At 35.7% G+C, this 26,980-nt stretch overlaps 1 protein-coding gene across 1 annotated transcript in view; it reads left to right on the top strand.

The window, feature by feature from the left end:
• The window catches only part of KNDC1 (kinase non-catalytic C-lobe domain containing 1), a 64,975-nt gene extending 38,477 nt beyond the window's left edge, over positions 1-26,498 (top strand). Inside the window, exons 8-30 of the mRNA XM_005144064.4 lie at positions 67-138; positions 241-302; positions 3,452-3,610; positions 3,962-4,039; positions 4,616-4,709; positions 4,885-5,047; positions 5,142-5,980; positions 6,072-6,216; positions 7,822-7,913; positions 9,923-10,326; positions 15,677-15,770; positions 15,893-15,990; positions 16,293-16,504; positions 19,662-19,775; positions 20,240-20,387; positions 20,647-20,826; positions 21,927-22,142; positions 22,456-22,538; positions 23,804-23,954; positions 24,367-24,489; positions 24,594-24,653; positions 25,264-25,421; positions 25,675-26,498. Coding sequence (XP_005144121.2) covers positions 67-138; positions 241-302; positions 3,452-3,610; positions 3,962-4,039; positions 4,616-4,709; positions 4,885-5,047; positions 5,142-5,980; positions 6,072-6,216; positions 7,822-7,913; positions 9,923-10,326; positions 15,677-15,770; positions 15,893-15,990; positions 16,293-16,504; positions 19,662-19,775; positions 20,240-20,387; positions 20,647-20,826; positions 21,927-22,142; positions 22,456-22,538; positions 23,804-23,954; positions 24,367-24,489; positions 24,594-24,653; positions 25,264-25,421; positions 25,675-25,906 — 3,977 coding nt within the window. The 3' untranslated portion in view covers positions 25,907-26,498. The remainder of the gene's footprint in view (positions 1-66; positions 139-240; positions 303-3,451; positions 3,611-3,961; positions 4,040-4,615; positions 4,710-4,884; positions 5,048-5,141; positions 5,981-6,071; positions 6,217-7,821; positions 7,914-9,922; positions 10,327-15,676; positions 15,771-15,892; positions 15,991-16,292; positions 16,505-19,661; positions 19,776-20,239; positions 20,388-20,646; positions 20,827-21,926; positions 22,143-22,455; positions 22,539-23,803; positions 23,955-24,366; positions 24,490-24,593; positions 24,654-25,263; positions 25,422-25,674) is intronic.
• Positions 26,499-26,980: the final 482 nt, after the last annotated feature.

Here is a 26,980-nt window from a genome sequence, read left to right as displayed (position 1 = left end):
ATTATTGTCAAATAGTTACAAGACAGATATTTATTATGCCTTGCCCTTTTGTGGCTTGTTTTGCAGTGGTGTTATGTTTGGACTCCGTGCTGATTGACTGCCATGGAAGTATCCTCTTTGCTGCTCCAAAAGCTGATGGTAAACTAATACATTGTATGCTTTGCTTTTATTTCTTTTGGGGCTGAGTGGAGAAGAAAGCAAACATCTTACTTTTTGTTTCTTGTTTCTTTTCTCATTTAGAATCATGTGATATATTTTACTTAGCTCCTGAAATTGAAGAAGAGTATGTGGATACTGAGAAGGTAATGTGGTAGGTTATGTAGGTCACTATGCATTGCATTTTATCAAAGGACAGTTGCATCCTTCTACTCCTTGAGGAAAAAAGCTAAACTGTTCTACGATTCTGATATTTCTCATTTCCCCCTATATTTCTTAGTTATCTGTGGGGTTTTGTATACTGATCTGCAATAAATTAGTTGCTTCTGAAAAATAATTATGCATTCCAAAACTGTTGGAGTAACTGCCAAAAATCTGTTAATCTGTAGTTTTCCATAAGACTTAATATTTTTAGTTTGTTAGCGATAAGACAGACTTTGAAGTCATGTTTTCAACCTCAGGAGGTCATGCTAAGATTGGCATTTTACACTGTCTAGGCTAAAGCCGAAATATTTAGCTTATTTGGAAGACTGGGTAATATACCATTCTCAGCATATTTTTACTATGGGAACAATATGAATTATTATCTTTTACCAATACAATTTTCCTAGAGCTTTTTGCTATAGATATAAGCCATAAGGAGCTCTTGGAGCAGGGATGATAAATATGCTAATAAGTAGCAGGTGGGTATGTGTTTCCACTGCAACTGCATCTGAATAGCAAACTGTACTACAGTGATCTTAATAGTTAGGAAAAAATAATTCATGGTACCTTTCTATAATGTAACAAGAAAAAATGTTACCTAAGTAACTTGTGCCCATGAGTTCTTGAAAATTAGACACCGTAGTCATGAATTAGAAAAAAAACTTACAAAAAATCTACTAAAGACAGTTTGACATTCTGTAAAATTATATGTAGCTAGAAAATATTTATATATCTTATTTAAAATTGCTTTTTCTTCTTAAACTGCTGTGATCCAACACACAGGTTTTTCAAAGGCTTCAGAAGCTTAAAAAAGCTTAGCTGAAATCTAATGCAGCAGTTTTACCAGACAGTAGGAATTAATAACTCTGAAGTCTTTATGCTTTATTCTTTTTCTTTAGAAAAGTAATCTTTTTTTGACTTGTTTATCTGCAACATTCTATATAGAATAAGCTGACCTGGTTTTTCCTAAATAAATAAATATAGGTTAGCATTGTGATTCCATTGATCTCTTGGAATTCTGAGCTTCAGGGGAAGAATTTTTTTTTTGTTTGCTGGAGCTACTTTCTCCTACTTCAGGTGGTTTTGTATCGACTAGTAGCTTTTGTTCAACAGTTCAACTGATTCAGAGGTTATTTTCACAATAGTGAACTTTCCTTGTTAAATTGTGTTCATTGCTGTTCACTTTGGTCAAAAAAGTGCTAGAAAACATTGTTCTATGGGATCACATTGTTCAGTACTGCGCTTAGGTTTCTGTCATTTTTAATCTTTCAGAGGCAATGTGAAGAAGCATGGTGCTTTAACTTTGTCAAAATTGCATTTGTAGTACATGCTAATATATGTAAACTAAGCATTAAGTAGGCTAAATCTGGCTCTGTCTGAAAATTGTGATTCTTACAGAATTATAGAATAGTTAGGGTTGGAAAGGACCTTAAGTTCATCTAGTTCCAACCCCCCAGCCATGAGCAGGGACACCTCACACTAAACCATGTCACCCAAGGCTTCATCCAACCTGGCCTTGAACACCGGCCAGGGATGGAGCATTCACAGCTTCCTTGGGCAACCCATTCCAGTGCCTCACCATCCTTACAGTAAACAACTTCCTCCTTATATCCAATCTAAACTTCTGCTGTTTAATTTTCAACCCATTACCCCTTGTCCTATCACTACAGTCCCTAATGTCCCTTCCCAGCATCATATAGGCCCCTTCAGATATTGGAAGGCTGCTATGAGATCTCCACGCAGCCTTCTCTTCTCCAGGCTGAACAGCCCCAACTTTCTCAGCCTGTCTTCATATGGGAGGTGCTCCAGCCCCCTGATCATCCTCGTGGCCATACTCTGGACTTGTTCTAACAGTTCCATGTCCTTTTTATGTTGAGGACACCAGAACTGCACACAATACTCCAAGTGATGTCTCACAGGAACAGAGTAGAGGGGCACAACCACCTCCTTCAACCTGCTGGTTACGCTTCTTTTGATGTAGCCCAGGATATGGTTGGCTTTCTGGACTGTGAGCGCACAATTAAGCCAGCTCATGTTCATTTTCTCATCGGCCAGCACCCCTAAATTTTTCTTTGCAGGGCTGCACTGAATCTCTTCTTTGCCCAACCTGTAGCTGTGCCTGGGATTGCTCTGACCCAGGTGTAGGACCTTGCACTTGTCATGGTTAAACTTCATAAAAAAAACTTCATAAATTATAGCATCAGCCTACCTTACTAGCATGTCAAGGTCCCTCTGGATGGCATTCCTTCCCACCAGCGTATCAACCAAACCACACATCTTGATGTAATTGACAAATGTGCTGAGGGCACACTCCATCCCACTGTCCATGTCAGCGACAAAGATGTTAAACAAGACCGGTCCCAACACTGATCCCTGAGTGACACCACTTGTTACTGGTCTCCAGCTGGACATTGAGCCATTGACCACAACTCTTTGTGTTCTTCAAACTCTTTTGTTCTTCAGACTCTTTTATTCTTCAAATAAAACAGGAAAGATTGTGACAATGAAGTCATTATGTCCTTCATTATGACAACTTCAGTTGGTCTGTCTGCAGATAACACAGGAATTGCTGAAATAAATATACAGTACTTCATTCTTCTGATACATGTAATCTTCTCTGTAAAATCTGACTTGTATGGGCTAGCTCATAATTACTGTGTGCCATTTACTTCCTGAATTATCATGACCTTTTTAAATAACAGCTGGTCAGGTTTTACAGTACAATTATAAGGCTTACAGCAATCTTAACTTTTTACATGAGAAAGGAATTCTTCAAAATTATTCTAAAAAAAACTTTTTTCCTGATAATTTTCCTAGAGAAAAGATAAGAAAAAATATGTCTTTTGCTCTAACAGTAGAAAATTAGCTACTATTATTTGCCCTGCATGCATAATAGCTATTTTTTTTAATGGGTAGGGATTTTCATCAGCATCTTCGAAAGCCAAATGTAATCTGTACTTTGGAAGCTCTAGACATTATTATTTGTGTGGGGAAAGAGGGAAATTTCTAGATAATTTGCTGGGATTGGTTTTGAAGTGGAAGCTGTTTTTTCAGTCTGTTTACATCTTTCCTGTCTCTTACTTTACACCAGGTCTGCATTTATGGTATTGCTGCAGTTCTGTGGATGGCTGCAAAATCCAGTGTTCCACCAAGTCACAAACTAACATTGCCAAGAAAATTTAAAAAACTTCTTCTGGATATGGCAAGAAAAAACCCTGAAGAAAGACCTTCTTTAGCTGATGCAATTAAGGTTACTACATTTAAGCAATTTTATGTGTAATCTACTTGTCTAAAGTATTATTTTAGTAATTTAAATATCAAAATACTTATTTTGGTAGTAAACTGATATCTAATTAAAATCATAATATGACACTGTGGGGGTTGTTTTATAAGTTACCTCCCTAGGGTCAGCAGGGGTGTGTGTTTTAATTTGTATTGAAATTGTCAATAAGCTACTTGGAATAGGTTCATAAGGCATCCTAAACTTAGATTATTTCCAGTTGGCTACTTAGCTTGACTTTGCCCTTGTCCAATAATATCCCACTTGATTGAAAACTTCTTACTGACTGGAAATTATGACCTCTTTTTTTTTTTTTTTAAGACATGCAGTCATTATTTATTTGAACAAGGTGTAAACAGCAAAAACATTTTGGCATTGCTGAATAAATCTGTCTTTAAGGTAAGAGTGCTACTGTTCTTTAATTGTCTACTTTTTTTAATTAATTCTATAAATTGTATTCCAGTAAGACTTTCATCCCCCTTGTTCTCATTTTGATTTATCTTCAAATAGCCTTTAAGTGGTGATTTTTTTTCTAATTCTTGCTGTTGGAGTGGTCACTCCCCAGATTTTGCTGCCCTGACTCTACACTCTGTATAGGTGAAGAGCTAGTGACTTAATTTTGTAATCTTTCTTTCATTTAACACTCCTCTTATCAGAATAGAAGATATCAATATGTGACCGTTGTTCTATTTGTTTGTGTATATAATGCATGGAGCATTCAGTCAATCCATGGAACTAACTGTTCAAACCTTTGATTACCTAAAAGTTCTGATTTGAAACAGAGTTTTCCAAATAGTTCTAACAGTCCTTAGAGTTTTGTATTCCATTTGTTTTAATTCCTCACCTTAGCATGACTAGATTGTTGCTTTGCAACATTCTAGATTTATATGGGTGTTAGGTTGGCTTGGGTGGTTTTGGAAGTAATTTAAACTGGAATAAAATTTAAAAAAGAAGCTAATAAATTTTAATTGTTAGGATGTTGAGGAAGACATAATCTCATCTCAAGATCATGTCGCTTTTGCATTTAAAAATGAAAGATATGAAATGGACCCTTCAGAGTCAAGTCTAGGTAAGCATAAACTGACATGTTTACTTTGTTATAGTGTTCTCTAGAAGAGTTCTCCATGTAATATTTTCTTGGGTGCATAGTTTTGGGTTTTGTTGGGTTTTTTTTTTCTAAATTGGTTATTTAGCTTACATTTAAATTATACATATTGTTCATCTTTCTGTGTTTTTGATTTTAGGATTTGTGCCTATTACCAGTGAAAGTAAACTTGTAGCAGTTAAAGGACCAGTACCATGCCAGATTTCTCTAAATTGCAAAAAAGCTACATTACCTGTTGCATTCACCTCTCCTGCAACTCACTTCAAGCCTATTATTCTGCAACAAAATAAAAATATAACAAAGTTAGTATATCTTAAAGCAGAATAAGTTAAACTTGACAATTAATTGTTAAGTCTACTGGAATTGTCAGCAAAAATAATTATTTTTCCTTTTCAGAGAGATTCACACGCCAGTTTCTGTGCAATTCAAGAAAGAGACAAGAATAGCAAAACACATGGACAACAACAAATCAGGATTCACAGAAGACTCTAAAAGGTGTGCTACTGAGGGCACAGATGTTGCTGAACCTGAAATACATGGATGTGATTTACAAGTTCCAGGCCACTCATCCCAAATATCTTCAGAAGAGCAAAAGCCAAGCAATGCATCTACTTCTGTAGTTACTTTATCAACGCCATCTGATTCCTCACATATTGTACAGGAAAAGAGCATATTACCTGAAGTTGCTTCAAACTCCTCAACTTGTAATACATCTTCTAATTTTCTTCATATAAGTAACATCATTCTCAAACAGGACTCAGAGAAAAGAGTTACAACATTTGTACCGGTACATTTAGCTGTATCAGAGCAAATACGAAATAAACCTCTTCGTTCAAGAATTGCTTATGATTGCTATCATAGTTTGCCAGTGCTACTTTCAAGTATTATTGCAAGTTATAAGATAAGCACACAGACAGAAAATGATGCTTCGCTTTACGAAGTGCAAAACTGCAAGACTTCTAATACACAGAACAAGTTTGATAAAAGTAACCCAGCTATTCACACAACCTGCCAAGAAATTGAGTGTGCTGCCAATGTAGACAGTATTTTCACTGAACAAGGATACACACCATGTACCTCAGTGAATCAAGAAAATTCTCATCTCTTTGATGCTGAAGCCCTGTCCCAGCAGAACAGAACAAGTGACACTTTACTACAGGAAGTGGTTCATCTTATACAAGAGGAATTTGCATTTGATGGCTATCTAGAGAATGGAGTTGAAGTTTTTGATATGGGTGTGTAGCTTTTCTTCTGTAGATTATACTTAAAACATCAGTGACGATATTGTTGTTAATGTTTTTTTGTTTCTTGTTTCTTTTTAACAAGGTAACTTCATTTTAAACTTAAAGGAAATTAGATTTGGCATATTCTCCGATAGAATTTGTGAAAAGTTTTGTGACCTCTACTGGGATGAAAAATTACTGGAGAATCTTTATGAGGTAGTAAATGGAGAAAGACCTTCACATTTATGGTAAGTGTTTTTAAACTTTTTCCTTCCTGCAGTTCAATTTAGTGCTTTTCTCCCTACTTTCTAGAAGCAGGAAGGGATATGCTGTTTCTCTTCAGGTATCCTTATTTGTTTCCTGCAAACTGCTAATTTCACAGTTTATTAGATACTTTATGGCTTTCCCCATAGCAAATAGTGCTTAATGGCTAACCACTAAGCTTGTCTATAACTCCCATTTTAGGATAGCTGAATAACGGAAACCTAATTCCAGTCAATATTGTTTTCAGCCATTGGCTTCATGGTCTTGTTAGAAAGAGGCTGTTTAATCAGAAGTGAAATATATTTTTCTTACTGTTCAATTTGCTTATTCTGTTTGAGTTTAGTTCTTAATAAATTCTTTTGTTTTATTCACACCTAAGAATAAGGACATTAAGTTAGCTTTGCTAGAAATGCTTTTCTTAACTGGTTTAGTTTGATTCAGTGTTCCTCCTGGCAGTCTTTGTAATTGACCTATTAAGTGAGAAAACATCAGACTAATTAATTTCTCATTTTACTGTTTCATTTTCAATGACATATCTATCTGAAAAATAATAAAAAGAATTGTTGTTTTATTGCAGCCTCTAAATGTAGCATACTTGTAAAAGCTTTTTCCTGAAGGCTATTGTAAACAGTAATCAATTTATATGTGGAAATTATGTATGGGATTTTTTGTCAGTCATGGTCTGGAATTACAAATTGGAAATTTTGACTTGGTAGATATGATCTATAAACACTTCAGTGTTAAAATATTTATAATCCCTACAGCAAGTTTCAGAAAGAATAGAGTACAACCGTCAGATATCAGAGCCTGATATGCTGGTTTATTTCCTATTTGGGTTGGCTTTTTAAGGAGCCATTGAAACTTGGTTGGAGCTTAGCTTCTTAATTTCCTCAAGTTGAATGTGATGGTAGGAGAAACTTTAGCTGTTGCAGCTGAATTACTGACACATATTAATATGATAAACCTCTGTATGAAAATTCTTTTACAAAGTTTTCAAAAATGGAAGTGGAAAAGAAATCATCATTTAACCAGTAAAAAATACACATCTAGTTTTTAGATCACAAGCAAGAACTGCCTGAAAATATCTCTGAGACACTGCTTACTTCTTTAGACAAAGAATATTCTGAGACACTGCTATATTCTTTATTTGACATTTATTTTAGACAAAGAATATGGCAGGTTTTAATTGTTAACCTTCTTTGTATAAGTTATGTTACATATGTATAAGTTATGTAATATAACTTATTATTATTATTAGGAGTCAGACTGTTAACCAGAGGTTGAATCCTGACTGAAAAACCCATTACTGTAATTTGCAGTCTGAGTTACGCATGGAGTTATGCTTTCTGTTTGTATGTGTTCTGATACTTCTGTTGGAATTTTACCAAATGCTGTAAGGTAGAATTTCCACATCTTGCCCAGTGTGTTTAGTATCAATTTGAACATAACTGAAGTTGAACATGCAAATTTCAGGAGATAGATATATTCTATTAAGCCCTTCACATACATAGAGCCACTTGTAAGATCTTATTTTACTGATAAAAAGGTCTATGAAACATTAATTTTCCCTAATTTTCTTATCTTTTCAGCATAACTAAGGCAGCTGATTCAAAGTGTGACAATGCATTCCAAGATCTAAAGAATTTTGATAGCTTGTTGGCAAGCAGTGATCAGACAGAGGGTGAGAAAAGATTTCATGTTTCTAGATCTATGTGTGTGCCAGAAATCTATCAATGACACAGCTTTGGAGAGATTAGCACTTTGAGTGTGTCTTCAGGAAAATACTCACCTTACCACTTATAAGCATTATTAGTGAATCTGAACATTGGCCTTGGGGACCTGTTGTCTTTTATGTGAAGCTTACATGTGAACAAATGTCATTGAGTGGGATCCCCATTTCATTTACTATTACTTACTCTTATTTACACAGATGTGTCTGTTACAAAACTCCCAAAATTCTAACTGCTACATGTGGGTTTCTTATGTTCATCCACTAGATGTTCCAGTGGCATGCTTTAAAGGAGGGAGAGAAAAGGGGAACAGCCATACTGGGTCAGCTCCAGACAGCATAGCAAGCTTAGCTAGGCAGAGAGGAAAGCCTTAGAAGATGCTTATTAGTCCTTACGTGTTACTGAAGAAGTTGAGGATTGATTGATTGATTGAAGGATAGCTGTGCAACAGATCTGGTCCTTCTTTGTTCACGTATCAGAATTAAAACAGAACTAGGCAACAAAGTAAATAAAATGCATTAAAATAAAAAAATTGTCAATAAAATTATTTACAAATTCAGGGGAAGGAAAATGTATTGAAGTCTAGAACAGTCATTGCTTTTAGATTTAAATGGGTGTTTCTAACTTCATCAAAAGGGTTTTCATAAACAGGTAAAAAATAAGAGTATTTACATCTCTCTTACGTATTCTTCCACTTCCCTATTCTATCCACTGAAGTGCCTTTTTAAAGATAGATAGCAAAATGACAGTAGGACAAAGGATAATGAAGATAGTTCTGTCTTTTAATCACAATCTTGGTTACAGGACACCATTGCAGGGCACTCATTGAGGTTATAATATTAGTGGATTGTTTATTTGTACTTCACATTTTGAGTTTTCAGTAACTGAACTAGAAAGTGAGCTGGGACTGGCAAATCCCATTATTATAACAAAACCATTACCCTTTCTGGGCTTGATATATTCATGAACAGCTTATATTTGGTTGCTGTTGTCTCAGTATTTCCCAGTTGCTTTTGTGTTTGGGGTTTTTTTTTTCCTTTTTTTTTGGTGTGGTTTTGTTTTTTTTCTCAGGATAGTTCAGCCAAGTGTAAGCATTTAAACTTGGTTACTTCTCTGTTTTGATTAAACTGTGTGTTCTTTACAGAATGGATTATATCCATACGTTTTACAAATTTATGTTTTGCCGTAAAAGTTAAGTTTGCACTTGGCTGCTGTCATTCTATGCTACAGTCTTTTGTTTTGCCTCAGAATGACTGCAAATGTAGAGCCAGGCTCTCCCATGGGATATGTGATTTCTTTGCACCAGTAGTTTAGGTCCATTTGACTCCAGGGTGGCATATCTAAGCCCCAGAGGGTTGCTCAGGTGAAAAGGGAGACTTTCCACTTGAAAAAAGGGACACTACTGGCAAGTGTAAAAGCTCCTGTCATCATACCAACCTGTAACTGTCTCTTTTTCCCCTTAAGTTTGGTAATATCGGTTAGAACTGTAAAGTCCCATCATAGCTCAAGGGAGTGAGTCCTGTACAAGTAGAAAGTTTAACATCTATGTCCCCTTTGGCTATATAAAATATTCTTGCCTTCTATGTATGGAATAAAAACTTCAAAACTTACGGATGGAAAAAACCTCAAGAGCTAAGCTTTTTACTAATGCTTGCACAGGTCTGACATACTTTTTCTTTTGTTTTAAAGCTTCTGCACTTAGCTTTTTTTAAATGCTTGTTCCATGTGCACAGAAAATATTGTGTTATTTTCATAATTGTATTAACTGTTGCTTAATAGTTCTGAAATGTCTTCAACCTTTATCACTGTGCAGAAGCACAGAGCCAAAATAAGCATCTAACACCACTGTTAGAGCACATAGGTAGCCTCGTAACTGTTTGTATGTGTAGTGTTTAAGTTCAGCAAAGCATGCATCACAGCACATGACTGTTATTTCTTTTCCCCCATACACCCTCTTTAGGAGAAGGGGAAGCAGCCTTTGGTGTGAAGGCTGAGCCTATGATAAATACATCATCAGGTGAAATGGAATTTGATGAGTCACCTTCGGATAATATCAAAAAAGAATTGAGGCTGCAGAATACTGTCCCCATAGAGAAAGAGCAACTATGTTTACAAGGCAATGGCAGTTGTATTGGTCCAGGCTTTGCAGAAGAAAATATAGAACCTGAGGAAAAGACTATGATAAAGATAGCTGGAAGCAGCTACCTTGTGTCTCCCAACCTACCTGACTTTCATAACTGTAGTCCTGGTTGGAGCAGTGCATTTTATGGAGCTGAATGTTTTGATTCAGAAGTTCATAATTACATGAAAAACCTTGGAAAGCAGAAATCAAGTGAGTCGCAAAATATAGATGCTAAAAAAGTGGTGAGTACATTGATTTAAAATCATTATGATACCTCTTTATTTGCTGGTTGAAAGAATTATAATAATTGTTTTGTTCTAGTGAGTTGAAACTCTTTCTTCTTGTAAATACTGACTCATACGTGGTTTAAAATCCTTAAGATTTGTGAAGTGTGACTAATAAACCAGGCTAGTATTCCAAAATAAAGGTCTTCGATTACCTAAAACATTATATTGATCATATTTACTTCCATTTCACATTTGTGCATCTATGTATAATGAGCTTCACTTTGTAAATATTTTCTTAATATTGTGGGTCCAAAGCTACAGAGTAAAGATAATATATAAAAATGTAAAAATCCGTATAGGTTGAGCTGGCTCATGGGAAGGAAATGTAAATGAGTTGGTGTTACGGGAAAACCTGTTAGTATAGGGACACCTGGAATCTCTTTGTGTCCTTGAGAATGATTAGTTGTCTAGTTTAGGTATTATGATTGTTTCTGCCAGATACATGCTTAATAAAGATGAACAAGACCTGCACTGGTCTTTTTCAGCAAGTTAAAGCTCCTTAATACTCAAGTGTAAGTCTACAGGAGAAAATAGCATGAGAACCTATTGCTTTGTATAAAAATAAATATTTTTTTAAAGAGTTTTCAGATTTGTCACCCTCAAATTTCTATCTACTCAAGAAGTCCTATTTTTAATCCTGTAAAGCTGTTTAATCCTGTGTAAGCATGCCAACTAGAGAAAAAATTGGCTTGTATAATCTCCCTTACTTGAAGGATAGTTTTTGATGGAAGAGCAGATTTTTGCAAGTAAAGGATTTTTCATAAGCATCTGAAAAGATTTTTCTGTTTCAACAGGCAGTCTTTTTGACTTTGAGATTTTACAGGCTACTTGTCAACTTAGTTTGATTCAAAAGTTATCTTCTGAGTTCTTGGCAATTGTTTTCCCTATTTAAGAGATATACAACAAAAATGAAGCATGATTTATGGTGTTTACAGTTTGCTTTGGAATTTGCTTATGAAATCAATGCGTACTATTACACATGGCTCCTATTGGCATTAATACGTAAGAGCTTGGCTAACTCAACAACAATGCAGGAAGCTGGGGGGGAGAGAATCATGAGGTATCTCTGTAGAAAATTATATTGTGTTCATGCCCAGAATATTCCACTGGAGGACAATTACTATTGATACAAAGCTTGGTTTAGCAATTAGTAAATAATTCGTTTAGAGAGCAAAAGAATGTACATTCTGATACCTGAAAAAGATAACACACTACTCTGAGGATAAATGAACTAATCTTCCTAATGGTATCTAAAATCTGAAATCTTAATAGCCAGACAGAAATTAGACTCTGATCTTATTCTCTCTCAGTAATACAGAAATAATGTATGTGATCTGGACTGCATATGAGGCCAGATGGACAAACAAGAATTAAATAATTATTTGGAGACAATAGAAGCTTGGTATCTTACATAAATAGTTTTCCTAATTTGTGACATCACTTTGTATCCAAGTTACAAGGAATACAATTATAAATTGTCATTTTTTTATTAAGTCAAATTCAGTTTATATTCCAGTTTATATTCAGAGAAGATCATTAATGGAAGATTAAATACACTTGTATGGCATAGAAATGTTTTGAATACACTGCAAAAGAAGAGTTAATTTCAGAAAAAGCATGTATGTGCAGATACTTATATTCTCACTTGTACTATTTATACAAAAGTCTTGGCATACTAGAATATTCAGGTATATAATCTTAAAACCATAATATTTTTAAATATTATTTAATAATTTTTAGTTAAAATGTGTTTTAAGTGTCTTGTTGCTACAATTTCAGCAAAGGATACTTTAAAATACCAGTTACTTTTTGGTCTCCTGACTATTTTTATCTCTTTCACTACCATAGCATCAACAGCTTTAAACTTTTTGCTGGCATTAGTCCACTGACTTTCTGTGAAATCCAGCTTTTTCCAAATGTGTTTAAAATAAAAACTTACAGGATCATATTTCTCTAATTGCAGCAATCTTGAACATTTAACCTGAGCAAAGAAAACCTTTCTGAAGTCTTACTGTTTTTCCAAACTCCATCAGTAATGACAATTTCTGAAATAAAACTATTAGCAGGATTGCAGAAATGAGATAAACTGTTACAAGTTTTAAGTGGTCAATATATATAAGAAAGAGAAAAAGTATGAAACTGAAATTTATTTTTCTGATATTGCAACAGTCAGGAGATGATGATTCCAAGCTCTGAAGACAATCCGATATCAACATGTAGGTGCTAAGCAGCCCTGCCCAGCTTCTTTCTCCTGTCTCTTTGCTTCCTGATTCATCAAACCAGTTTTATTTCAGAAACCAGCTCCTTGATTAATTGTAGTCTAATTTTCATTGTCTAACAAGAACTATATTAACCTACTTCTTGCCCCAGGTCTTTGACAGATTTTTGAAAAGTTAGCAATAAAGTTGACCTGATTTTACAGCTTTGTAGTAAAATGCACTAAAGCAATGTTTAAGAGTCGCTGTTTCAAAGAGTGAATGTTTAAAGGTAGTTACACATTTGAGCTTCACTACGTTTGTCCCAGCTTAGTAGCACTTCTCTTTCATAGGAATAACTCTGCTTGGTCAATGCAAGTCTAGTCTGCAGCTAGAACTGAGTATTGAATGAGAGTCTAACCACACAACAAATTACAGTTTTGGAGACATGTACATTTCACTAATACACGAATCTCTCCTATGAAAATATTACTATAATTCAAATGCATATTTATTCACATTCTAAAACTAAATGCAATTCAATTTATTTTGTTCCTTAATTTTGTATACCTGTAAGTAGGTTTGAGAACACAAAAGTTCTGAGAAACTCTGCATGCCGGAACATACATTTATGGCAGAATTAAGTATTCTGCCATAAAAATAATAAACTTTTCTATTTTTCTACTGGGAACTGTTAGATATTGTCTGCACCTTAGGTTGTGACTTAATAAGATGCAAAAAGTTCATCATACAACAAATGTTTTACAATATTGACAGTAGGATTAATCAAGTTATGATTCAAAAAATGTAATGCACTTTTATGTTTGGAAGTAATGTGAAATAGCATAAAAAATAAAATATGTATGCATCAAGGTGATACTTTCAAGTGTCATAAAAATAATCGATGCTTTACTGTGTAAGTGCTTATCAGTTCATTGCAGTTCAGGTGCTTATCAGTTCTTTATGCTTCTTAAGGTCAGCAAAGGTTAATATGCATTTAGAAAAGTTAGTCCTTATAAGGCAAACAAATGTATGTCCCCTGCATCACATAATCTCTAATCCAGGAGCTGCTGATTTTGCACCATCATACAGAGTGTAATACAGGCAAAGCAAACCAAGTCCTTGAAGGGAGGGCAGGTACCAGGGCTGCCATTTCTCCAGGGGGATGTCCAGGTCTGCCCTTGTAATAAGAGGAGTTTTTTCCATAGTCTGATAAGCTGGCTTCAGGTTTTTTTTGCAGCCCCAAGCCTTCACCATTAGCCTTTGCTCTTTTCTTCTTTGCACACACTAAGTTCAGCTATCTGCTAGATCTCATAAGCTACTTGTAAGAGTTTCCACTAAACTTAGTGCACCCAAGCTGTGACAAGGTTGTTGCTAGCAAAGGTTTTGCATGTCCTGGCCACAGTTTCCCCTTTCCCCTTCCTTTTTTCTTTTCCTTTCTCTTCTGCCAATATTCTGCATCCTTTGTTGGAGTCACCCCTCAGGATGTAAAAAACTTATGCTTCAAGGACAGATTGGAATTTGTAATCTTCCCAAGTAGAGCAAAGTCACTCTATCATTACTTTATGCCCTAGACGAAGGAATGTTCTACAGAAGTATGTCCTGACAAATAAATGTATTTCAGAAGGAGTTGAACCATTGAATGCATAGCTTCATAAAAAATGTTTATATCCTAGACCTACCTAAACTGGAAAATGTTGGGGAATAGACTGAGAATTTGCTACTGACTTTATTTCTACTCACCTGAGTTTATTTATGTGACAAACCACTTCTGCCCATCAGATTCCAAGCATCAGAAAGTGACCACTCTTTCTGATTCCCTCTCTGTGTTCATAGTGTCTTAATCAACTTGCTTTCAATTTAATTGATGAAACAAAACCAAGCCTTTAAGTAAAAGCAAGCAATTTCTAATTCAGAATCAGGTAATAGCTTTTCTGTACTTTCATTATTCTCTATGTGATGCCTATGTAGCAGTGTTTTAAAAATCTACAGGGCTTTTGTGACTCTTCCTGCTAATGAACTATGTTGTTAAACCTTTTGAGCTTTTCTGAAAAACAGTGACAGGTTTTCCTCAAAGTTAAATTAATTTCTAGTAAGCCCTTCCCATTAAAGCTAACCTATTTACCAATCTGTTGTTTGATATGTTAGCTCTGAGCTATGTGTTTTCTGATTGCTGTACTTGTGGGAGTTCTGTCTGCTGTATTCAGTGAACTTATTCCATTTAAAATGCTGTTTCATGTAACTAGGTCACTGGTATTTAGCTTAGGACCCAAGTGCAAAAGCCACCACTTCTATAAAACACTGCACTCATCATAATAAATAAGAATCTGAACCCAAAGCGGATGGCCCATTTTCATTGGTTGGTAAAGTAATAAAACCTTTGATATGCAAACAATTATAAATGTTTACATTAACTTTTATATTAATGTGAGAATCCCAATATAATTTAATTTTATCCATTGCTTAAGTTATACAATTCTATAGAAATTTAGTTCATTTTTTCAATTATGTAAAATGCATAAATATAAAATATGTCATCCGAACTTCAAAATTATTATGTCCCTTATGGAGCAGCTTTCCTGTCTGCTTTCTGACCTGGTTCTGTAATATAATGTAATTCTACATGTTTGAATGAAAGCATCCCTTTCGTCAAACGTTCAGTTCTTGCTGCAAATATAGGTCAGCTACTTAACAGAGATTTTCTGTGGTCTGCACTGATTTCAGAAGCCATCACTTTTAATTCTGAATGACTTCTGAGTATAACTTTTTTAACTGTTCTGGAAAACAATAAGGTAAGTGCAATTATAACTAAAGACATATTTATAAAAATGGATTCAAGCAAACTTCAGTGCAGTCTCGTCAAACACAAACTAGTTCTAGTTCTGAAGTTGTAGCACTGTGCCATAACTAATGCTTTCATGGGGACAGGTGATGCCTGTTGTAGCTTCCCTGTAAGCAGAGGTGTGAAAGAAAGTTTTTCCCAGTTGATATATTATTGTTTGTTTGGATGTTCTCTTTTTCATACAAAATAATTTTCTTCTTAAACTTCTGTTTCTCACTAGAACCTTGCTTTTACCCTTCTGATCAGAATCCTTTTTCTCTTTAAATAGGAATTAGAACAATTGCTAATGATGGAGACAAAAAATTACAGAAAGACCATAAAGTTTTACCAGAAACTGTTGCAGAAAGAAAGGAGCAGCAAAGGTAAGATTACAGCAGCTTGCTAATAATGAAATGGATGTGTAGTACTTTCAAGGATTTTATTTTATTTTTCCCTGTAAATCAGAATCAGTGATGTTCTTACACTGTGTGTTTTAAATTTAAAGGTCCTGAAACTAAATCTGTGTTGCCCAAACTAAGAGAACAGCTACAGGAGATTAAATCAAAAGTACAGTTTCTTGAACTGGTGAAGAAATATGTGCAGGCAAGTCAGACTGTATTTTGCTTGTGTTTCATTTGTCATTTCATTACTGCATCAGTGTAGTTGGCTGATCAATTCAGTATATGAAATGCAAAACGTTTTGTGTCAAAGTGCCAAATTAAGTAGGATCTAAATTAGCAAAAGAAAAAGTAACTGCTATTAGTATTGCTTAGAAGTTTAAAAAAATAAAAATAAATAAATCAGTTGCATAATGAAATGCAATTAGGCTTTGAGTGCATTTTGTGTGGATTTTCCTCTTTAGTTTCCTATGGTTTATGTTTTCATGGCTTTGCATCTTTGAGCAGATCATGTACGCAGAGCAGTGGGGTGTGGAATCCTGGGTGCTGCCTACAGTCATTCACAACAGGAGAACTGACATGGTGGATGTGACGCCTACAGATGAGTCATCAGTGCTTCTTTACTATAACACAGAGAAACACCAGTGTAATAGTCAAAATGGAGTAAGAGTTCTGCAGGCTGGTACACCACTTGGTTTAATGGCTTATTTATATTCTAGGTATAGTATCTTTTGAGTGTCCTTAATTTGGGGTGGGTTGAGGCATAGTTGCTAATTCAGGGAAAAACAGTCTGATAAATCCTAGTTCCTCAACACTGCATAAATTTCCCTCTCTTGAATCAAGTTTAATGTTATTTCTGTGAACAGTTATTTACAGAAATGGGCATGGAAATGGCAAAAGACAGCCTGATAAGAAATAGGCCAAACTGTTAAGTTTGGATTCAATTAAAACTTGAAGTATTTGATAATAAATCAAAACCTAATAACTTAACAACTTTTTAATCCTGTATTTATTTAAGGTTTTGCTCTTATGGTTGCCATGGAATCAAGGCTTTATGTTACTACCAGCAGGATGACAATTCTTCAAAACATAAAAATTGATAATCCTTATTAATAGGGTCTGGATATGAAAATGTTTTACAGATTATTGCCCCAGTCCTTGGTACTGATCAAGATGCAGGTTTCTTTCAGGGCTTAAATGGGGACAAAGATGTCTTTTAATCTTCGACTAGGGTGAGGGCAATGTTGTTTTAGGGTGCCTGAGACACAACAGTATGAAGGATGGAAACTGCCTGAGAGACTTCATCAGACTTGTGCCACTATAGAGGGAGCAACTTAGTCCCAGCTGCTTCCTCCAGGTCATCCTGACTTTTCAGAATCAGTTACTTACCCTGTCTGTTGCTGTTCCTGGTAGTTAATATTCAAAGAATCATAGAATCATAGAATAGTTAGGGTTGGAAAGGACCTCAAGATCATCTAGTTCCAACCCCCCTGCCATGGGCAGGGACACCTCACACTAAACCATATCACCCAAGGCTTCATCCAGCTTAGCCTTGAACACTGCCAGGGATGGAGCATTCACAACCTCCCTGGGCAAACCATTCCAGTACCTCACCACCCTTACAGTAAACAACTTCCTCCTTATATCCAATCTAAACCTCTGCTGTTTAAGTTTCAACTTGTTACCCCTTGTCCTGTCACTACAGTCCCTAATGAATAGTCCCTCACCGTCATCCCTGTAGGCCCCCTTCAGATATTGGAAGGCTGCTATGAGGTCTCCACGCAGCCTTCTCTTCTCCAGGCTGAACAGCCCCAACTTTCTCAGCCTGTCTTCATGTGGGAGGTGCTCCAGTCCCCTGATCATCCTCGTGGCCCTCCTCTGGACTTGTTCTAACAGTTCCGTGTCCCAGGATATGGTTGGCTTTCTGGGCTACAAGCACACACTGCAGCTGGCTCATGTTCATTTTCTCATCAACCAACACCCCCAGGTCCTTTTCTGCAGGGCTGCACTGACTTTCCTTTTTACCCAACCTGTAGCTGTGCCTGGGATTGCTCCAACCCAGGTGTAGGACCTTGCACTTGTCATGGTTAAACTTCATGAGGTTGGCATCAGCCCACCTCACAAGCGTGTCAAGGTCCCTCTGAATGGCATTCCTTCCCTCCAGCGTATCAACCGAACCACACAGCTTGGTGTCATCGGCAAACTTGCTGAGGACACATTCTATCCCACTATCCATGTCATTAACAAAGATGTTGAACAAGACTGGTCCCAACACCAATCCCTGAGGGACACCACTCATTACTGGTTTCCAGCCGGACATTGAACCGTTGACCACAACTCTTTGCATGCGACCATCCATCCAGTTCTTTATCCACTGAGTGGTCCACCTATCAAACTGATGTCTCTCCAGTTTAGAGACAGGGATGTCATGTGGGACAGTGTCGAACGCTTTGCACAAGTCCAGGTAGATGATGCCAATTGCTCTACCCCTGTCCATCACTTTTGTAGCCCCATCATAGAAGGCCACCAAATTGGTCAGGCAGGATTTCCCCCTAGTGAAGCCATGCTGGCTGTCACCAAGCACCTTGTTGTTTTTCATGTGCCCTAGCATGCCTTCCAGGAGAATCAGCTCCCAGATTTTGCCAGGCACAGAGGTGAGACTGACTGTAATTCCCTGGGTCATCCATTTTCCCCTTCTTGAAAATGGGTGTTATATTTCCCTTTTTCCAGTCATCAGGAACTTCATCTGACTGCCATGATTTTTTAAATATGATGGCCAGTGGCTTAGCAACTTCATTCACCAGCTCCTTCAGGACCCGTGGATGGATTTCAACAGGGCCCATGGACTTGTGTACATTCAGGTTCTTAAAATGGTCTCAAACCGTATCCCTTCATACAGTGGGCCCAAGGTCTAGGTTTTCACAGTCCCTGCATCCACTTTCCAAGACTTGGGTGGTGCAGTCAGAGCCTTTGCCAGTGAAGACCAAGGCAAAGAAGTCATTCAGAACCTCAGCCTTCTCCAAGTCCTGTGTAGCCAGTTCTCCCGAAAGTTTCCGGTGGGGGCCTACATTGTCCCTAATTTGCTTTTTAGCCGCTACATACCTATAAAGTCCCTTCCTATTATCTTTAACATCCCTAGCCAAGTTTAGCTCCAACTGGGCCTTCGCTTTCCTAACCCAGTCCCTGACTTCCCGGACAACATCCCTGACCCCAGGCTACCTGTCCTTGCTTCCACCATTTATAAGCCTCTTTTTTTCCTGTGAATTTTTCTCAGCAGCTCATGCACAAAGTGAAGAATGAAGCTCCCACATGTATCAAACCCAAATTTTTATGGTTAGCCATAAACCATCAGGGAGACAGGACAATTAGTCTGTGTTCAGACCTTGAGAGTATGTGGGTGTATAAAAAAGAAAAATGTGCACATTTTAAATGTGTGTAATGAGTATATTCCATTGTTAAAACAACCACTACTCTCATGAGAGCTACAGGAAATATTTTGTTGTTTAAGATATCTACTTTTTATGCTCTTATTATAATAAAAATCTTTTAAAGTGAGATGATGGGGAAAAATATTAATTTTTTATCATAATGGAAATGTCAAAGTGGTTATTCACAAAATTGCAAATAGAGAAACTTTTTTTAAAACAAATTATGCTTTTTATTTTTTATAATTTCATTCAAATTATGATTGTGCTGGCAATCATAATATTTGATGTGTAAAAATAAAATAAAAAGGAGTCGGGTTTTTAGTAGAGCTTCAGAATTTAAAATCCCTGTTAATTCATGATATTTTGAGGAATTTTTTTCTACTGCTGTAGTCTGATACAAGAAGAAAATGTGATTTTACTTGTCTGAAGTTTTTCTTGTTCTTCACAGAAATGCATTTTTAGAAGGCTATGTACAGCAGTTTCTCTACACATTTCGCTATTTCTGCACACAAGAAGAATTTTTGCAGTTTCTTTTTGATAGAATCAGCAGCACTTTGTCCAGGTACAGTAATTTCCTGTGAAAAATTGTATTAAAGCACAGTTGTCCCCTGTTGTGTCCCCTCCCAAGGGCAAATAGCTGTTTCTGAACAGCTCTATTTAATTAAATTGAATTTTGATGGGTATTTTTGTAAGACTCTCTCGAAAAGTGAGAGTGACCCTAGAGCAAGTGCTATATATGACAGTACTTTTTTTTTTTTTTTTTAGTTCTGGATTCTTACTTTTAATGGTTGTTCAGTGATGGGTTGTAAGTACAACCACAGCTTTGTTTCCATAGAACTTTGGATTCTAGAAACATGAAGCTCAGGAGTTTAGATAGTACAGTCATTACCAAATAATATTTGTGATTTTTTGAACACATAATGCCTTAACACTTTGAAAATAAACTTGTGGTTTATTGAACAACTATTTTTAAATTTGGATTGGATATCAGTTTTGGTTAAAACGGTTCCTTTTTCTTCTCACCAGTGCAAGCCTGGATCCTTCCACCTCACTTACCAAAATATGTAACCGGAGTTTCTACATCCTGCAGGCTTGGATTGAAGACTGCTACAGTGTAGACTTTGAAACAAATACTGATCTTTTATGCACCCTAAAAGAATTTATTTCTTCCAAGGTAAGTCAGAATTTCAGTAGAGGCTTAAAGGGGGGAAAAAAATGTAATTAATTTAAGTCAGTTAGGGTATATGTAAGATTCTTATTGCAAAAAAACTGTCCTAATTACAATTAAAGTAAAAGAAATATACTCTTGTCTTTGACAGCTATGTTGAATATGTCTGGCTTTGGACAGACATGAATTTTTCAACTGTATTGTCTTGCTTATATTTTGTGGGAAATTGAGTTCAATATTCTGCTAACCTGTTTTGCATTTACAGGTTGCTCCATTAAATGGCTATGGTGAGCGCTTGTTGTCATTGCTTGAGGATGCTTCTGCCAGGAGAAGTGGCAGGGCTTATCAGAGCTCCAGCCTGGACAAATGTGAAGAGGAAGGTGAGGAGGACAGAAAAACATTACATTCCATATGTAAAAAACTCTCAGAAGACGTTTCCAGAAAGGTATGTCTTTTCACCAGACTGCTGTATATGGAACACATTTCCGTTGATTATTTTCTGACAAAAACTAGAGATCCAGCTCATGGTCAAAATTCTGATTTCGCAAAAATTATCTACGTGCATTTTAAATTTTCTGTTGGAAGTATTTAAGGCCTAAACTGTTCTATAACTGTGGAAATAATCTTAAACCTTAATTGTGCCTTGTCTGCTGTTTCAGTAACATAGAACAGATAATAATTTTGAGAGAACTTGAACTGTTCATCCTTGATACTAGCATGTGACTCACCTAGGAAACCTTTTCCTCCTTGTCAAAGATAAATGCTTTTTATTGGGCATATATCTTTGTAAGACTACAAATATAGTCTTACAACAGCAGGAGGTGAGAGGGTTTCTACTGAAACTTCAAAGCTTGTAGCAAAAACTTGTCTAAACTTTTGTCCACATTTACTGATTTATACAGTGTGCTAGTGAAAACCCCAGAGCCGGAACATGCTGTATAATACTTTTCCTGAAAAAAAGACCTCTCTCAACAGAGTGACCAAAATGACAGGTGGAAGTCAAACATATCTGTAATGTGTAAGTTGAATTTAGAATCAGCCTTCTGAAAAAGGTGCAGAATTGAATGGAGTATGCTGGGGATTCAACCAATAAAGGGAAAGCAGAATAGAGAAACATGGACTTGTTTTACTGTCACTCTATTTTTATGATACTGGAAGATAGAAAAAAGGAAAAGAATGGAAAACCAAATATTTCTTTGGAAAGGATGCTTGATGCTAAGCAAAAAGAGTACAAGAATTAGTAAGATGTAGAATATAAAATATAGAACTTAAGAATATGAACCATATTATAGCAGCAAGCCTGTTTTAAATACTGAGCTGACAACCTACCATACAGACTCATCGACTGTGAGTATTAGCTTAAAATAGTAGTGTTGAATAAACCAATCGGTGTCTGGGCTAACCTTGAAGATGAACTGAAAAGTTTTGTGTCCACAAGGGTGTTTCTTTAACAGAACATTCCAGGAAGTTACATCAAGTTTGCAGACTTTAAATGAAACTGTTTGCTTTAAAGAAGTTGCAGTTTGTTTTTTTTCTTTGCTACAGAACTTTAACTGGAAACTTTCCAAAGGTGTGGGACCAATTGCACAATACCAGAGAGAGCGACTGTACACTGGTTCATCAGTTTTGCCAAAGCCATGCTATAACACTTTTACAGAAGAATTCCCAGTTTCCTTCACTAAAGCAGATGAAGTAGGACCGTATCTCTTAATAGAATACAGTGTGCAACAGCTTTGTTGTCAGCTGACATTACTGCAACAGGTACAGAGGTCTAGGTTTACTTAGAAGTACAAATAATACCTGTCTTCTTACATTTTACTCAGCCTTCTTTCCTTAGGTTTTTCCAACCCTCTTTCAAGCTTTTTTGTATTACTTCGTAAGACTTTGTATTAAGATGATCCATTTTTCTCTGAACTTTCTACAGTAAAATTTAGACTGTGATCCCTCTGATAAATTTGCTGAAGAGAGGGTATGGGGAGGTGGGGGGAGAAGAACTGTCTGTCATTTTATCCATGAGTATTTTTAAAGAACTGCTTGATCTTAACAACAGCTATATCTTGCTCTTTTTGTTTAGGAAGTATTTAATAAATGTCATCCAGTACACTTTCTAAATTCAAGAGCACTTGGTGTTAAAGACAAATGTGTTTCTGTCCAAAAGTAAGTTACTTATTTTAACTGCCCTCTATTCTGTTGATGCACAATAACTTACTATGTTACACCTTTAATACATTCAGGAAGAGAGAAACATTTTAAATACTTAACATATTTTCAACAGACTAGTCTGTTTAATATAGCTTTTACTTTCAGGAGATTATATACATTTGTATGTACGTGTACCTGTGCACCTATGTGGTAGATCACATTTGAAAGGTGATTTCTTTTAAATCTAAAGGGGGTCAGACCAAAATATTTCTGAAGATTTATCCTTGGGGATTGCTTCAAATGTTTCATTTTGGCAGAAAAAAAAAAAAAAAACAGTTTCTGAAACAGGGTTCGTGATCATGCATGCTTGTATGTATGTAAAATTTCAGTGACCATTGTAGTGTCACAGAATAGATGAGGTTGGAAGAGACCTCTCAGGATCATGTAGTACAACATTCCCTGCCTTAAGCAAGTTCAGTGAGAGCAGGTTGTCCCAGACTTTGTGCAGTTGGGTTCTGAACGTGGATGGAAACATCAGAGCTTCTCCATGCAGTGTTCATTTTGTACTGTTAGGTAGATGAAGTATGAAGTATTCACAGATAGATAAGAATTTTCCCCTAGTTATTAGGGGTTATTAACCTATTTAAATTACTTGCTCAATGGTAATTGTTGTTTTCATCCATCCACATGGACCTAATTATATTTTATTATGTCTGCTTCTTATGTACTCAGTGGATGCGGCTAGCTTTTAATTAATACTTGTTAATTGCACTATCTGTAGTAGACTTTTTTTGTAAGAGCAGGGAATGAACATCTAAAGCAGCTCATTGTTTACAGATTGTCAAATGACAGAGGCTAAATTGGCTGCTTTATACTGATTTGGTCATTCAAGCATGGGAAACAAACTGTATGGTGCCACTAGGTATCAGGCTCAATTTTTTACATGACTGCAGTTCTTAATGAGTTTGGATTTCTGGCTGGTTTTTTGCACCAGATTAGATGGTTTGGTTTATTTAGTAACAAGTGGTGAAAGTGTCTTTATGTATAGAAATGTATACTACAACCTTATCTTGAAATTACGTATAATTATCTTGTAATTATAGGGAAAAAAGTGACATAGCTCACTATGTACTTTGTAAAAGATCATAAACTGAAGACTGCAAACAGTGCAAAATCGTTTTAAATGGTTAGAAGCTGGTATCTTCACAATCAAGATTTTCTTTGAAAATCCAAAGTCAACATCAATTATTTTTGCCTTTTTTTCCCAATTTTCTCCATAGAGCTGTTTCTGCTGAGACAGTTTCATTTAAAGTCTGTAATCTGTTTCTGTCAAAGTGCATACAAGACCAGTACCTTCTACAATTATTAAGAAATGCAGACAGTGTCAGCACCTGGGTTGCTGCTGAAATTGTAACATGTCACACATCTAAGGTTTGTCATTGTTTTATTGTATTATTAATTATGAAATAGTTATTGTATAGGAGTTGCTATACAGCAAAGCTGACATAAATATTCTGAAGTACACCTGTAAGTGGGCAGTTAAAAATTTGGTTTGCAAGGAGGGTCTTGGATGTTTTGTAGTAGGCAATCTCAAAATTTATTAAAATTTAAGAAATGAGTTGGCTGAGGATTATAGATGTCGGACAGGAACAACTTGGTGACAGGAAATGGGAATTTTTGTGTTGGTGGGAAATGTTATTACAGTCAACAATTTTGGTAATAAATTCAAAAAGAAAATACATCTCCTTTTTTTTCCTTCTCATTTAATTTTATTATGTAGATTTACTATATACATCTAGTATATATTTTAGAGAGAGAGAGTATATCTTTTTTTTTTTTTCAGCTGCAGGTGAGCTTGTTATCAAAATTTCTTCTTATAGCAAAATGCTGCTATGAACAAAGAAATTTTGCTACTGCGATGCAAATCCTAGCAGGCTTGGAAAATCTTATTGTACGACAGTTACCAGTAAGTTTGGGGCTCTGTTCTGTAACTATTATGCTTAACATAATCCTTTTTTTCCATATAGACATTAATGTGAAAAACAAAAATGTATTTTGTTTTCTTGTAAGGCATGGAAAATTTTACCTGCAAAAGTAGCTGCAATAATGGAGGAACTCAAGGCTGTTGAGGTATAGTATGAAGTCTTTAATGTAAAAACACTTATTTGGGGTTGGAGAAGATGCAAGTTCTGCTTAAGTGGGTGCCTCTGCAGCATGAAAGCCATAATTATTATTTTGTATTATGAAGGAGATTTTAATTTAAGACTTCTGACTCTTAATTCAAGAGGTTTACATGAATTTTCCTCAGTATTTCTCAAAAATGTGTCCTATGTGACTAAAAATAAAGACATTTCAAAGCAAGCTAGACCATTAAATACACCTTTCCTGACGATGTCTGCAGAAATTTTGTGGCTGTAATCTGTTTTGAAAAATCTTAAATGTTTATTTTATCACAGGCATTCTCTTACTGATCCGTGCAATTTTGAATTGAAGTTCTAAAATATTATTTTAGTTATGATTTAGAACAATTACAATTGTGTATGAAGTATCTTTTGATTACTTATTTTGTGTGCTTTAAAATGTTTGCCACCAGATTAATTCATAGTGGAGTCTTCAATGCCAAAAGTTAATATTCATGACAAACAAATCCATAGTACTAAATACATGAACTACAAGCACTTCTTTTAAAACCTGCCCCAGCACTTAATGTGAGATTTATCTGTGTGCATTTTTAAACTAGGTGTTTTTAAAAAGTGACAGCTTGTGCTTGATGGAAGGAGAAAGATTCAAAACACTTCCAACAATTCCATCAGCCCATGTTTTGGCTATGCATGTCCAACAGCTTGAAACTGGAGGATTCACAATGACAAATGGAGCTTACAAGTGGACTAAACTTAGGTAATAATTTTAATTATATACGTATGTCACCTAACTTTTTAAAATAGACTGTTATCTAAAGGGGTAATGAAAGCTAATGCAACATTTCACAGTTAGCAGTTTAAATGGTTTCAGTCAAAGGGACATACGCTATAGAAGAGAATGCTTAATGACTTTGAATTTCTTTTAAAGTTTGGGTTTGGGGAGTTTGTTTGGTTTTGGTTTTATTGTCAGCATAAGAAACTAATTTTTTTTTACTATATTCTCTTTCAAGAAATATTGCAAAAGTTGTGAGCCAAGTTCATGCATTTCAAGATAATCCTTACACGTATACACCAGATTCCAAGCTGCAATCTTACCTCAGACTAAGAATAACTCACTTTAAAGATGCAGATGTTTCTGCCTTGGCAGCTGACAACTGTGCCAACTTCCATCAGATACCAGCAGAAAAACATTCACGAAAAATTCAGGACACACTGCGCAAAATGAAGGCAACATTTCAGTAATTATTTACATTTCATCTGTTGTATTCCAAGTGTGGACTGTAAGACTAGATTCAGTTGATTTCATCTCCTGGACCAATTCCCAAGCAGATACTTAAGGGAAGTGACTTAAAATACTATCTCAAGTTGAAATAATTATATTTTTAACATGGAATTATAAAATGCCGACTAATGAGGTTTGAATCCCTAGCAACTGGATGAAAGATCGAAAGAATAGAAGTAAAGATAAAAGTACAAAGAGTGTAGAAGAAAAGGATGACTAATTGTCACTGTTGTTTAGCATTAAAAAAATAATTCACCCCAAAACAAATATCTGAACAATACTGTGGATATACATTAAAATTACAGCTTCTGTTGCAAAGTTGGCCTAGGAGAGTTCAGAGTATAGTTTATTAAATGTTGAGTATATTTTTATATAAACATAGTACACTTGTATCCTGTCACACACAGTGTGCATATATTATTCAGGGACACAGATCATCTGCGATCCTTTCACAGTTGGTGTGTCTTGCTTTTATGTTGTGTATTTTGAAAACTATAATTCACTTGAAGAATTTGCCATCTTTTTCTTCCAGCATACTGAGGAAGGAGAGGAATGCCATGCTGCAACTTTTTTTTTTATTTTGTTTTGGTTTTAGTGTCATCAAACTAACCTTTTTCCAAATTAAAATAAGATCTGAATCTAAATATTATGAATTTATTGCATTGCTCATGGCCTTGCCAAAACAGTTAGTGTGAAATTGCTTTTTTTCTCCTATATTGGGCATAAGAATCAATTTGTGAATGTATGTATGTATGTGTTCAGGTTTGATTATGGCTTTTTCTCCTGGGGTTGCTTTTGTAGACTGCAGTGCTCCAGCAGCATTAAGTAGAAGATAACTGTGTGAAATTTGGATATGCAACTTGTAAAACTTCAGTGATAACCTGTTTGTAGAGCTTATACTTACAAGACCTTCTAAATGGCAATGAATTGTGATGCTATTGCTAGGAAGTTTGGGCTACCCAGGTTTATGCAAGGCCAAAGTATTAAGGCTACAAATTAGTTACAAATACATCTACCAGAGATACAATGATAAT

Source organism: Melopsittacus undulatus, chromosome 4 (assembly GCF_012275295.1).
Source record: "Melopsittacus undulatus isolate bMelUnd1 chromosome 4, bMelUnd1.mat.Z, whole genome shotgun sequence".
In the NCBI taxonomy this organism is placed as follows: domain Eukaryota; kingdom Metazoa; phylum Chordata; class Aves; order Psittaciformes; family Psittaculidae; genus Melopsittacus; species Melopsittacus undulatus.
The sequence above is the reverse complement of the archived record's forward strand: the minus strand, read 5'-3'. Positions and strand labels throughout refer to the sequence as shown.